General features: G+C 44.2%; 1 protein-coding gene and 2 long non-coding RNA genes across 15 annotated transcripts; 1 reads left to right on the plus strand and 2 right to left on the minus strand.

Moving 5' to 3' along the window:
- Positions 1-266: 266 nt before the first annotated feature.
- On the minus strand, positions 267-7,528 carry LOC120695363. 13 transcript variants are annotated; one of them, XR_005683736.1, is made up of 9 exons: positions 7,363-7,527; positions 7,207-7,282; positions 7,077-7,122; positions 6,914-6,985; positions 6,781-6,838; positions 3,050-3,111; positions 1,629-1,702; positions 853-930; positions 267-643 (listed from the first exon to the last, which is right to left on the minus strand). It is a non-coding gene; the product is annotated as an uncharacterized LOC120695363 (long non-coding RNA). The 13 variants fall into 13 exon arrangements; XR_005683735.1 differs by having other exon boundaries at positions 6,914-6,982; positions 7,077-7,125; XR_005683731.1 differs by having other exon boundaries at positions 7,077-7,125.
- Positions 7,529-8,640: 1,112 nt separating this feature from the next.
- On the plus strand, positions 8,641-10,369 carry LOC120695292 (peroxidase P7-like). Its single transcript, XM_039978581.1, has 3 exons — positions 8,641-9,215; positions 9,328-9,522; positions 9,652-10,369. Exons 1-3 carry the CDS (start codon positions 8,982-8,984, stop codon positions 10,207-10,209), a joined length of 987 nt encoding a protein of 328 aa, XP_039834515.1. The 5' UTR covers positions 8,641-8,981; the 3' UTR covers positions 10,210-10,369.
- Positions 10,370-12,013: 1,644 nt separating this feature from the next.
- On the minus strand, positions 12,014-13,316 carry LOC120695406. Its single transcript, XR_005683743.1, has 2 exons — positions 12,917-13,316; positions 12,014-12,268 (listed from the first exon to the last, which is right to left on the minus strand). It is a non-coding gene; the product is annotated as an uncharacterized LOC120695406 (long non-coding RNA).
- Between the last annotated feature and the right edge of the window lie 594 nt (positions 13,317-13,910).

The following is a 13,910-nucleotide window of genomic DNA, read 5'->3' on the forward strand; positions in this document are numbered from 1 at the left end:
TGAATGTCCAAGCAAAATTTGAGAACAGACAAAGGTTTATGTAAGGAGAAACAAAAAGACAAAATCGACATGTTTATTGGGTTGGGCGTGCACTATTTATGTAAATCCACAATCCGCGCCTATTGATAGGCTGATTTGTCTTTTTTTTGTTGGACATGGCCAACGTACGGCCTATCCCCTTTTTGGCAATCGGGGTATCACATTTTTATCTGATTTCCCTTTTTGGAAAAAACTACACTGGTGATTCCTAAATGAAAAACACTGTATGGATAGAATATATAATTTTATTCAGAATACATACATATTATACTGAACTGCCAAATGTCATAAGCATATCAATTTAGTTTACATGAGTCTATTTACACATAGATTTGCCTCTCACTCATTTCTTGACTAAAAAACTACATCACAGGCAAATATTAAACTTTCATGACTCTGTTGTGATACGTCGCATGCATCTCACAAGAAAGAACTACAAAATCCTATTAACACAAACACACATTGCCTCAGGACAGATCTGTTGTGATGCTGAAAACTTGCTTTTGATGGACAAACTAAACAACGTGTGTTGAAGTTTCCGAACTGATGGGTTGATACACCTCATTGCCCTCCATCCCCATATGTATAATGAAATGTTGTAGACCTGATTAAATGCAAAAAATACATTCATTAGGGATTTCGATGCTGGTTAAGTAAGAAATCGGGAAGAAAAAGAATATGCATAATTGACTGAGCAAGAAACACTGATCTGCCTGTTTAGAAACACATTAGTGCCTTTTAAAATGACTTATATTGCTGATAATTACAGGACAGTGGTGGGAGCACAAAGGTGAGAGGCAGAGGAAAGCTCACCTTGGCACCCAAAAAAAAATACAATGATGGGAGCCTTACGGCTACATGGCGGGTTATAGTGCCGATTTGTTGAGGAATCTTGCAGACAAAAAGAAAAGGAAAATCAGGTTTCAAGTTCCAAACACCATTTTTGTGTGACTGAAATGAGGAAAGAAAACACAGATTAGTGGAAGGATAGTAAATGCAGTTAGTATTAGGAGTAAATATCATCAAAGGCTAAATACCTCTAGTAACAAATATTGCTAGTTCTATATGACCCACATTATCATATTTTTTTGCTAATTCAGAAACATAACATTGCTTAAAATTTCTGATCATATTATTACCTAATCAAGAATCGTATTATTGCCGCAAATAATTACATAATTTGCTAATCCAGAACAACATTATTATCTAATGAAGTACATTTAATTGCCTACTCTCATAGCTAGTATTACTTTCTAACAGCCTTATAAAGTTCAATAACTAATCAAATGCACCTGTAGGCATGTCATATTGGTGATATCTCAACTATAATTTTTGATAACCCAACTAACCTAATTGCACTGGTCGTGCAACTACATCATCAAACATACGCTACCTACCACGATCGATAGTCAAATGGCAAAAAAAGGGAAAATGTGTTATCTAAGGGGATGAATGCCCAGGCAAAGAGGAATGAGTGTAAGATTTGTAGGTCAACCAAGTCACACTGCTCCAAAAATGCATAGAGAAATAAGCAAGGAATATTTAAAATAATATCTAAATAGAATTTAAATGCCTCCTAAAATTCATACAATATAAATCTTCAGGCCTTATTCTCTAGCACCAAAACAGTATGGACCAGCACCATCATCAGATTTGTGTGAGTCTGCTATGGCACCAAAACAAGGAATTGAATCAGTATGAATAACCAGAAAATTGCCTAAATTGATGAAGATAGATAACCAACAAAACAAAAAATTGAATCACTATTAATAACCAGCAAAATCACCTAAATTGATGAGGATAGCTAACAGCAATACAAGGAATTGAATCAGTATTAATAGCCAGCAAATCCACCAATTCAAGCCTTGTGTGAGCTTGTTCATGCCTAGTTGTACAACTAACCAGCAAACCAGACACAAACAATGAACGGGGGGGGGGGGGGGGGGAGGGAATGCTTATGGAACCATATCATTGCCCATCTGTAATTATATTATTCCCTAATTTCCACATATAAATTGCCTAAATGTTTACCTAGTGTTGATATTTTTGTTGTTACATATAGGAAAAATGCTTATTGGAAACTATATTATTGCCCATCTGTAATAATATTGTTGCTTAATTCCTACCTATAAATGCTTATAAGTTTTATAAAAATACTAGTTTAGCATAAGTTGCATGCAATGCTTATGTACTAATCAGCAAAAAGCAGAAACTTTTCTAAATTAGTTCGTGTGAACATTTTAAATGCTAGTTGGATAGTATTAAAATCCCTATTGAAATTTATTAGAGTGCTAATGATGAACATGCATGCAACCAGTTTGAGGAATGCAAGATAAAAACTATCTTCCATGCAGAAATGCAAAAAGCCAAAGATTATGCAGAAAAAATAAACTCAGTAAAAGAGATGGATGAATGCAAATTTAATCTAAAAGGAAACTGAAAATTGCTTATCAGAAGCTATAGAAATGCTACAAGGAATAGGCATAATTGCGGGTGAAAAATAGTGTAGTTGTCATCGTAATCAATATTTCTAAAACAAAAAACAGAAACTGCAAGTTGCCAAGAAAAATGTGTTACTGCTAGTGGGTGTGTGCAAGGTTATTATTTGTATCGCAGAAGTAGGTGAAATCACATTATGCGAGGTTATTTTCGAAAAACAAACAAGTGTATGATTCTACATATGCAAAAATGTCCTACCAATTTAAAAAGAAGCATTATTAAGCTAAGATTAGTCTTATCACCGCCACCCACACCAATATGAATATATTATGTAAAAACCATTTAGAAAGAACACTGTTTGAAATGTGTTCTTCATCAGTAAGCTGCCTTTGTCTATGCTATGAAAAACTAACACAACGTCGAAAGCTAAAGATTCTGTAGAAGCTTCCATTTCATGTGCTCAGTGCTGATGTTCCCCCGATAAAAAGCCACCCACTAGCAGCGAGAGGAACTAGACATATCATTTCATATACTGGACTGGAGAAAAGGTGGGGACGTCTGCTTGACTCACCTTCCAGCTAGCAGCAAAAGACGGTGTCATCTCCAGGGCCTCAAATTCGCAACCAACATATGCTGAAACATAAAGAAAACACTAAGGTGGATTGGAAGGTGGGGTAAAAATGTGAAGAAAATGAAGTAAAAATGAAGATCTTGTTCAAGGGGGTCTCCGAAATGGTCTGACGCCCCTGCCCTTTCACCCCCCACCCCACCCGATGCAGAGGATTTGAGCCCACTCCCCCTGCACTTCTACTAAAATCTCTACTGGTGGATACGAAAATCAACCAACAAATGTTGAAACAACCTCTACTTCTCTAAACCATCCCCCAACAAAATTACTGCCAAAATGTCGCCAAAACAACAGATTTCTCTACTACTAAAAAAAGGCTAAGAGTGACAAAAAAATTCAGCAATCGGTCTTTCGTCCTTCGTCATTTGGTTTTCGTCCGTCCGCCCCACCCCGCCCACCTATCCCGCGACCTCCATTAAAAAAAAATAGGATCTCGATCCCGTCCGTTGCCGCCTCTCCCATCGCTGCGCGCGCCGTCCTCCGCCCGCTGCCGTGCGCGTCCTCCTCCCCGGCCCCGTGCGTGGCCTCGCCCATTCGCGTTTCCCCCTCACCGTCACCGTCTGAAACCCAAACACCACGTCGAGTCCGCCTCCTTGGACCACCGCCGCCGTCGGACCCGACTGCCTGCACCACCAGTTCATCGACGCCGCTACCGCCGGACTGCACCGTTGGCTCGTCGAACTCCGGTCTGTAAGCACCGTTGTCCCGTCCACACCCTGATCTGCTGATCATTGGCCAAAATCAATCCCGGAGGGGGCGCCGCAGCTAACCTGTTTTGATTTTTGAATTGCTAGAACCTTGCTCCGCCCTCCAATCCAGATGTCGTGTAACACACCGTGCCGCCGCGCAGTTCCCGACATCCCGTCCTCCCGTCGAGACGGTGGTCGCTGCTAATCCGCGCTCCGTCCGCTGCCTGATGTCGCCACGATGCGCCGCCACGTCGCGCTGCTGTGCAGTTCCGGCATCCCGTCGTCACATTGTGTCGGAGGACCACTGGCACATCATCACCGTCTGAGGTAACATCCACGGCCAGTTTTACGACCTCATCGAGCTCCTTCGCATCGGCGGCGACGCGCCTGACACCAACTACGTCGGTCTGTCCCCCTGCCTCTTCTAGCCTCCTGCGACCTGTGCTGGGTTATCGTCAATCTATTAATTTGTCAGGTGGTTCAGTCCGGTTCTCGTCAATCTATTGATCCTGCTGGGGAACTGAGGTGCTCGGGCTTCAGGGCTGGGAGCACCTGCGATGAGCTTACTAACGCTAAATGGATTGTTGAAGCTCTGTTGCTTCATTGTTCAATAACTGTTTCATGTTGTTATTATGCTTTGGATTAGTCGATTTGGGTATCTGTTGACTGCATATTGTATTTTATGTCCGTAGCCATCATTTGAGCTGACACTGAGCTTCAATAATTGCAGCTAATGTTTATCATTGGGACCTGAAGCCCAAGAATATTTTAGTGAACTCTAACTACAAACTGAAAATATGTCACTTTGGACTAGCACGAGTTGCATTCATAGATACCCCAATAACAGTATTTGGGATGGTATGTAAGGGGGAAAAATCTGTTCTTTTGTTTATTGGATTGAATGATAATGGATATCAAATTTGATACATATGCCCTACAGGGTTATGTTGCAACAAGATACAAAGATCCCGAGCTTTTTGGATCCTCCTTCTCCATGGTGAGCCCTATAGTTATATCATACAAATGCTCACTATATTGACAGAGGAATTCAGTTAGCAATTACGATTCTTTGAGCATATTATTCTCCCCCCCCCTTGACAATGAGTTCTATCGTGGCATGTTACTACATTTCACCATTGTCTTGTTAAATAACTCTGTATATATTTAGGTGGAGATATAAATGCTTGTCTTTGTTGTTCTATATTTCATTTTTTAATCCCTTTTCAGGTTCGGAATGAGAAAGCAAGAAGGTACTTGAGCAGCATGAGAAAGAAAGACCCAGTTCCATTTTCTTAGAAGATTCCCAATGCAGATCTTTTGGCACTTAAACTATTGGAAAAGCTATTAGCGTTTGACCCAAAGGACGTTCAACTGCAGAAGAGGTAATCCTTTGGTGCTCTGCTACATTAATTTTTTCTACTGCCTCAGTTCATTTTCCTCTATGAAATTGGGCCTGTGATGTTGCTTGCAACCTTACTTGGTAATCCTAAGTGTTTGTGAGGTTCTTTAAATACCCTTTTGTGTCAGGCATTGCGTGATCCATACTTCAAAGGTCTTGCCAGGGTTGAAAGAGATACATCCTGTCAGCCAATCAAAAAAGTGGAATTTGACTTTGAGCACAAAAGAATGTCAAAGGAAGAGATAAGGGAGTTGATATTCCGTAAAAACTGGAATATCACCCGCAATTGCTGACTAGCTACATGAACGACACAGAGGATAACCTTTCTCTACCCAAGGTTTTAGCTTTTCTATATTTGCACATGTATGGTGCTTTCTGCATGCATGTATTTACTCATGTATTCCTTCGTTTCAACTATCTCATGGGATATGGGAATACTCGCTGGCTATGTTACACAGTGATGTTGAGCAGTTTTCTGATCTTGAAGAAATGTGATGCTGAATCCCACAAGACAGCAGCAGGCTGCTACCGCATCTGGAAAAAAAAGGGTGATGGTTTGTGCCAAAAAAGAGGCCCCTCGAAGGTACAAAATCTTTCTGGCGACAATGCCTTTTTCCGCTGCTCTCTTGAGTTGTTCAGTTTAGTTGATCGAGTCTAGACCTCCATGTTTTGAATACACACTTATTTGTTGCCTACAGCTATCCACTGCCAGCTGAAATGCTTCTTGATTCGTGATCCTCTTTCTTATTTGGTGATGGGATTCTGCTGGTCAACTGGATTAGATAAGTGGTTTCATGTTTTTTTACTTTAATTTGGAGCAATCACTTGAAACAATATGTATCTTCGGATTAATTATGTCTGGTTGAACAGGTATTGCTTATCCTTCAATCCAGGCAGTTTCACAACTGATAAATGCTAAAATCATCTTTGTTTTTTTTGGAAGATAAAAAAGGTGCTCTGTTTACAAACAGTCCACTGAATGGATCATTGGCACATTATTTCTGATCTCAATGAATAAATGCCAAAGCAAATACAAGGAGAATAGTTTGGCGAATCCAGCATAATTCTTAGGAGGGGCTTATTTCCACCTATAGATAACTTTAACCTCGCAGTGCATCTATGACAAAAATTGTAGAAGAGGCTTAGGAGGAGCTCCATGAGTCCAATGGCGGTAGGAGAGGCTGGAGCCCCTCCAGACCCACCATTGGCGCCGCCTCTGGTTTGAGTACTGGCCTGCCGTTGTTTAAGTAGACCTAGCTGAAATTGTCAGGTACCAGACAAAAGAAATTTTGTATGGGGATAAAATAGTTTCAATTAAGCGTCCTGTACAAATTATGTATGCCTTAAGCACTTTCTTTTCATATATGCACAATGGAGAAACTATATTTATGGCACCGTTTTAATTATGCGTTTGTGTTATTTGTTCATGCTTGGTTGACAATGTTACATAACATTGCTATTTTGGTGAATAATCTTTGTGCTGCGGTTATAATTTTTTTCCCGTTGCTACGGGCATGAAACTAGTGACTAAAAAAACACCTATATCTAAGCTGCCAAAAAAATGGGATGGGGTCAGTTTGACTCACCCGTGTGCAATTTTTTTCTCTGGCAGAGACCGCAACAAAACCTTCATGTGCTAGAAATCTGAGCAAAAACCACGTATGAACAAGGGGGAAGGGGTCTAGAAGAACACATCGCACAAAAAAAAGGACCCCTCACCTGACCCTGTGCTTTCCCCGACCAGATTGCAGAGGAGCACAGGTAGAGCGCGTGGGGAGATGTTGATGTCTCCTTGCAACCAAAAACCACAGCAAAAATCAGAGACACAAAGGGGGACGGGCATTTCAGCTACAAGAAGGGAGAGGTATGTGGGATCGCTGACCTAAATTCTGATTCTGCTCTGCCAGATTCCGAGCCACGAGATGCTGCTGCTGCAGATCACCAAAAAAGCCCCAAAATCATAGACGACTTGTAGAGAGATTCAGGGGTGCGCGGGATGGGGATGAACTCACCTATCTGATCTGCGTTTCTTGCACTCCTCCCCCGCCCCCTCCACCCCTCCGGATTCTTGCTGCTCGAGGCGACGACCTCAACCAAAAAAAACACAACGAAATCCTGGATCAACCGCCGTGGATCGAAAATGATACTGCGCGGGAGGACACACTCACCTGGGTATGATCTCCACTTCAACCCCGCGCCGATTCCCCGCTGCGTGTCCAGATGCGCACGGTCAAAATCGCCGATGGGTGCGAGAGCAGATGGAGGAGAGAGAAAACCTAGAGAGAGAAGATGAGTAGAAGAAATGAATAGGCGCGCGACCCGATGTTTTCAATAAATTTCCCTTTGGTTTCTATAAGGTGGGACTAGACTGTGAGGGGCCGAGCGCCGCGTGCGAATGGCGAAACATTGGACCGGCTCGTTGGATGGACGATGGACGGTGGATCGAATCGGCCATTCCACCGGACAATAAAACGGCCGGCTGTTATATAGTCATTACCTTTTTTGTCTCTTCTTGCACAAAACTTTTTCCATCTCCAAATTCTGCATCATCTATGCATTCATATTTTTGGTTAGTTTTTTCGTTCACATTTTTTTTCAAAGTGGGCCTTGCCTGTGTGTTGGGCCTGAAAGGCTCGTTGAAGAACCACGTGCCCTCTGCAGCCTGCATGCAAGCAACGCATGTCTTGGGCTCTCATATGCTGCGGGCCTAACTGTGAGCCCAAGCCCATCGAAACACGCCCGTGGGCCGTGCTGGCCGCGCAGCGTTAGGCCGAAAATCCTACCCACCTTCGAAAAGTCTACTTATCTTCCATTTTGACATAACAGTGGTATTTCTTTTCCCTCTCTCGCATGCTATCAGATGAGCAGAGCAACACGTCACGGCAGGTATGCTGCAAGGACAAGACAGCTGGCAGGTTGGTTGCTACCTCTCCGGATGTTCGATTTTGAATTGCAAACTTGATTTTCTCTCTAATGCCGCATCCAATTTGAATTCTGTTTAGACCATAGTATTTATTACAATTTTCTTAACAAAATGAGATATAATATGCCTATATTTTTAAAACTTTTGAATATCAACATTTTACATATTTAAGTTCAACATTTTAGATACACTACTTCAACATTCTAGATAGACTATTTCAACATTTTCAAACAAATGTTGAATTGTTTATCCAAAATGATGAACTTAATTGAAAAAAATGTTAGACATTCTAATTCAAAATGTTGAATATTGTAACTGTTAGGCAAAAGTGGATATCAACATTTTTAAGATGTAACTAGTGCTAGAGAAGTGATAATTTTTTTACCAACCAACCACACGATGATCAATTATCTGACAAGATTCATCTGCTTCTATTGCTGTCCAATACCGTGACCCAATTACCATATATACCGTGACCCAATACCCCCGAAGGCCCGAACCCCACCACCAGCACCAGGCGCGGCGCCCGCGCCCACCGGCACGACAAACCAACCGGTGCGACGGACGGACGGACGGGTGGAGCTAGATTCCCGTCGTCCCCACGCGCCCGCGCCCACAATCATCCGCGCGTTTACCACCTCCACCATGGACGCACGCGCGCTGCTGGCCGCCGCCTAGCTACTGCCAGTGGTGGCAGTGCGCCCGCCAGTGCCGTGCCCCCACTCAGCCACTGACGAGCCTGACCGATAACTCTGTTGATGGCTGCTGCTGCCGGCTGCATCCCGTCCGGTCCGGGTAGCGAGCGGCTCAAGCTTCACAATCACAAATCCCTCCGGATAGGTGGTGCGTGCGTGGTGGACAGGCATGGCGGTGCCGCGGCGGCTCCCGGCGGCGGCGGCGGCGCTCGCCCTCCTCCTCGTGGCGGCGGCGGGCGCGCTCCCGCGCGGCGCGGACGCGCAGCTCTCGGCGGGGTTCTACTCCGCGAGCTGCCCCGCCGTGCACAGCGTCGTGCGCCAGGTCGTGTCGCAGGCGGTCATGAACGACTCCCGCACCGGCGCCGCCGTCCTCCGCCTCTTCTACCACGACTGCTTCGTCAACGTGAGCACGCGAGCAATCAATCGTGCCGCGTGCCGCGTGCTGCTGCGTTCGATTCGCGCTCCGGTTTGGTCAAGTTCAAGTAATCAAATCCGCCACATTATTTGCCGCGCAGGGCTGCGACGCCTCGCTGCTGCTGGACGACACGCCCGCGACGCCCGGCGAGAAGGGCGCCGGCGCCAACTCCGGCGGCTCCACCTTCGGCTTCGACCTCATCGACACCATCAAGTCCCAGGTCGAGGCCGCCTGCCCCGGCGTCGTCTCCTGCGCCGACATCCTCGCCCTCGCCGCGCGCGACAGCGTCAACCTGGTCCGTGCCCACGCCTCTCTTCCTCTCCACCCTGCCATTCCGTAGCCATCCAGCGACGCCGCGCCATGGCTGGTCCCCTTCCCTTCCCTCTAACGCGCGCGTGCCATTGCCAATCAATCAAGCGAGCAGCTCGGCGGGCCGAGCTGGGCGGTGCCGCTGGGCCGGCGCGACGCGACGTTCCCGAATGCGACGGGGGCCGGCACGGACCTCCCGGGCCCGGGCTCCGACCTCGCCCGCCTCGTGGCCGCCTTCGCCGCCAAGGGCCTCCCGTCGCGGGACCTCGCGGCGCTGTCGGGCGCGCACACGGTGGGCATGGCGCGGTGCCTCAGCTTCCGGACGCGCGCCTACTGCGACGACAACGTGAGCCCCGCGTCCGCGGCCCGGATGCGGGGGGCCTGCCCGGCGTCCGGCGGGGACGACGCGGCCGCGCCGCTGGACGCCGCCACCCCCGCCGAGTTCGACAACGGGTACTACCGGAACCTGGTCGCCGGCGCCGGGCTGCTGCACTCGGACCAGGAGCTCTTCAACAACGGGCCCCTCGACGCGCTCGTGCGGCTCTACAGCGCCAACGGCGCCGCCTTCTCGTCGGACTTCGCCGCGTCCATGGTCAGGCTCGGGAACGTCGCCCCGCTCACGGGCTCCGCGGGGGAGGTCAGGCTCGACTGCAGGAAAGTGAACTCGTCCTGAATCGTGATGTGCATCGCATTCACGATGATGCCGGCTTGATGCTAATTCATTAGCTCTGTACGTGAACTTCGTAGAGTTTTCATTTGTTCAGAGGCTCAGAGCTATGTATGTATGCATACATTTCTTTTCTTGGAAATATACTGCTCATTCTTTTATTTAATCTACAAAATTAGTAGGAGCAGTTGTCATCAGTAACAGAAGCCATCGACTGCATTTGAAACAGAAATTTTCAAAAAAAAAATGAAACAACCCAGTTTTCTCAGCCATTGACTGAAAGGATTCCTCATCCTACAACTGGACGAACATGAACACAGGCGGCGCTGCTCCTGAACAAAAGCATGGCCATGTTTGGTTACAACTCCAAAAAAATTTTCAAAAAAAAACGAATGTATACATGGAGTACTAAACGAAATTTATTTGTAAAACTTTTTCACGGATGGGTGTAACATTTCGAGACGAATCTAATGAGCCAAGTTCCACCACGATTGGCTACAGTGTTGCTACAGTAACCACATCTAATTATCCTTTAATCATGCGGTTAAATGCCTTATTAGCTACAACACATGCTATAATACTATAATTATGGAGATTATTTTGTAATTAGACTTCATTTAATACCTCTAATTAGTGGTCAAAGAAGCAAAAAATTTACATGAATTTTTTTTTCAACCCAAACCAAAGAAGGCCCATATCGCCAAGCTGTCCGAGACGTCGCGTGCGCGGCTTTGCGAACAGGCCTGAGCGGACCACGGACCCACAGCCCAAGTACCGGCGGATGCCCGTGATGGAATAGAAGGATCCGGGAGAGAGATCGGCAGGAAAGACGAGAATTCCGGCGACACGCGCACGTCGGGCGCCATGTACTGACGTGGTTTCTGAATGATTCTAAACCCCTGGAAAATGACATGCCAACAAACAAAGTGCGCGCGGAGATTGCCTCAGCTTGGTGTGGTTTATCGGCACGTAGTCTCCAATCGGTTTCCCGACGCATATATTGGTGGTACATGCGTCATGCCCATCGATTTGAAGATGCCGCATGATGGCCCCGACGACAGGTGTAGTTTCAGGCAGTATATACCGAGAACATATCAAGTGCAAATCAATTCCTTTCTGCAAACCATGCAAATTTCAATTTGGGCCACCGGATCCACATCTAAGGGGGTGCGCAGGGGGAGCGAGAGAGCGAATTTGCAAAGTATGATTAGGGCGGGCGGTTAATTGTAAAATTACCCAATTCTCCATGTCCCTTGAATGTTGATCCGGTGGCCCCGATTGAAGTTTGCACGGTTTGTACGAAGATGTTAGTTTGTACTCGATATGTTCCCGTATTTGATCTTCCCAGCGCAAGGTTGGAAGTAACTAATCTTTTCATCGGGAGTTTTATATGGAATTATAGATTGTTTTACCTTTTCTAGCTACAATAGCATAATTTATAACTTGAAATGGAAGGAGTACTATAATAAATCAAAGGGCCTAGCTAACGTATGGCGGGCCGTAAATTAGGCCGGCCGTACGGCCGCCCTATTCGACACCAAGGGCAACTATGTTATATATACAATTTTGTATTTTTTTTCTTTCCCGCACAACCACACTTTTTCCTCTAGTGCCGTCAGCTGCCCAGTTCCTCCCGCACCCAGGCCCCACCTGATTCACCAGAGTTGCTTAAAAAATGGCACATTCTATTAACTAGCAAAGACAAAGCATTCATAAGGCATCATTCATCATTAGGTATGTGGTTTAGGCAAAATAATAAACATCATCAGGAATCTTAACTAGAACACAAATGTCGGGCAACATACAAAAATCACCAGGCACTTCTGAATACACAACATCAAATCCATGGGGAAAAACACATAAATGGCATGCATCATCATGCGTCTTAGAGCACAGTTTTGAGACTTGCAAAGTTCTATATTTAACTGCCTACAATTTTTCATTTGCAGAACTATCTGAATTAGAACTGCAAAATGTACTCAAATATGTACTCCCCAATTGCTAAATATATTTGCTTCTAATTACTCAAAATGCCTTCTGCATTCATGTTCACTACTCTGGCGACCTGCAATGTAATGACAAAAAAATAGAGAACATTTATAACTATGTAAGTAATGGAGGTAAAAAAACATTCCCTAATTAGTAGACTGAAGAATTATTGCTTGTCTTAGCATTGCTGGTAGTTGTATCAACTATTTACTGAAGGCAGCCACTGAAAAATGAATTGTAAGGTACTCAAACAAAACTGCTTAACGAAATATATTGTTATGCCTAGATAGAATAATATTATTGCTTATTGGGAACCAATATTATTGCCTCTATAGGACAAATTTATGGGGAATCAACGTTACTGCCTACATAGAACAACAATATTACCTAATTCTCCTATATTATTGCCTAATTTAGAGTTATTGCCTAATGAAAAATGGAATGGAAAAATATTCATTGTTGTTCAATTTCTCTAAACAAAAGTCATGCTGCAGCTACCTGCTTCTACTAAAACATACCAATAAAGCTACTGGACAGGTTAAATGAGATGAACAAAAGCACATGAAAAGCTACTAAGACATTCATTGTACTGAATAGACTAAACAACTGTTCAATTCATGGTCAAAAACAAGCAAGCAATGATTAAAAGATGTAACCAGCAGTTGCATCACTATCACATGAAAAAATGACATCAGAAATATTGCTGGATTGCTGAGCTACTTACCTTCCTAAGCTGATGACAGACGCGCTACTGCTGGTGCGGTGGCAAAACAACCGCTGCCGCTACTCTGCAGATCCAATCAAAGAAGAGGTGACGAGCTCATTTTATTCCTGGGATCCTGTCTGCATGAACCAGAGAAGATAAACTACCACAAATGCAGGCAATTCCAATCGAGCACAATAATAGTACTAAGAGGGTAGTGCCTTTCTTTAGAAGCTGAACCGTTTTTCCTCAGAAATCCATATGCTTTTGAGGCTGAAGCCTTTTCTTGAAAGCAGTGAACACACAAGTAGGTTTAATGGTTGATGCTGAAAACTGACTAAGGAATTATCCTTGAACCTATTGAAAATATGTCAATATGCCATGCTAGTACGCAGTTTGGTAAAATATCAAGATGTCAATATACTATTAAGGAAAAGTATAAAGGGATTCATGCTTAGAGGATAAATAGTAGAAGATATTTCAACACTACTATATATATGTGAAAATTCAGATCGAAATCTGTATTATTTTGGTTATGATTCATTGGAACATAATGTAACAATGAGACTTACTTAAATTCTCCTGCAAAGCTTATGGCGAAACTTGTTAGTCAAGACTTGCCTAACTAAAACTAATACTTTGCCTAATCAATAACAATAATTTGCCTAACTCAAAATACTACTTTGTCTGACTAAAAACAGAACTTTTCTTTACTAATAAAAATACTTTGCCTCTCTAAGTACATTACTTTGCCTAACCAAGAACAACAATGTGCCTGCTAAACCAAAGCAAACAAAAACGGTCGTGACTTTGAAGTACTGTCATGGCTTGACAAGGGTAAACTATTGACAACTCTGTAGATAAGATTGGCGAATATGATGCTAGGCATGTGCAAGTCCTATGTCCATATGTCATTTCAAGTGGTATACTAATTTTGCTACTGATGCTCTGCTAAGTGCTCAAACTTCCTGAAAAAGCAGTAGCCTAGCTGCTGCATTTGGATCAAATGTAACAC

Source organism: Panicum virgatum, chromosome 1K (genome assembly GCF_016808335.1).
Source record: "Panicum virgatum strain AP13 chromosome 1K, P.virgatum_v5, whole genome shotgun sequence".
Classification (NCBI taxonomy): domain Eukaryota; kingdom Viridiplantae; phylum Streptophyta; class Magnoliopsida; order Poales; family Poaceae; genus Panicum; species Panicum virgatum.

Bases quoted from the DNA above. Each gene is read 5' to 3' on its own strand.
- LOC120695292 (XM_039978581.1), top strand. From the start codon at position 8,982: ATGGCGGTGCCGCGGCGGCTCCCGGCGGCGGCGGCGGCGCTCGCCCTC. The intron at 9,216-9,327 runs GTGAGCACGCGA...TTTGCCGCGCAG, and splicing joins ACCACGACTGCTTCGTCAAC to GGCTGCGACGCCTCGCTGCT. The intron at 9,523-9,651 runs GTCCGTGCCCAC...TCAAGCGAGCAG, and splicing joins CGCGCGACAGCGTCAACCTG to CTCGGCGGGCCGAGCTGGGC.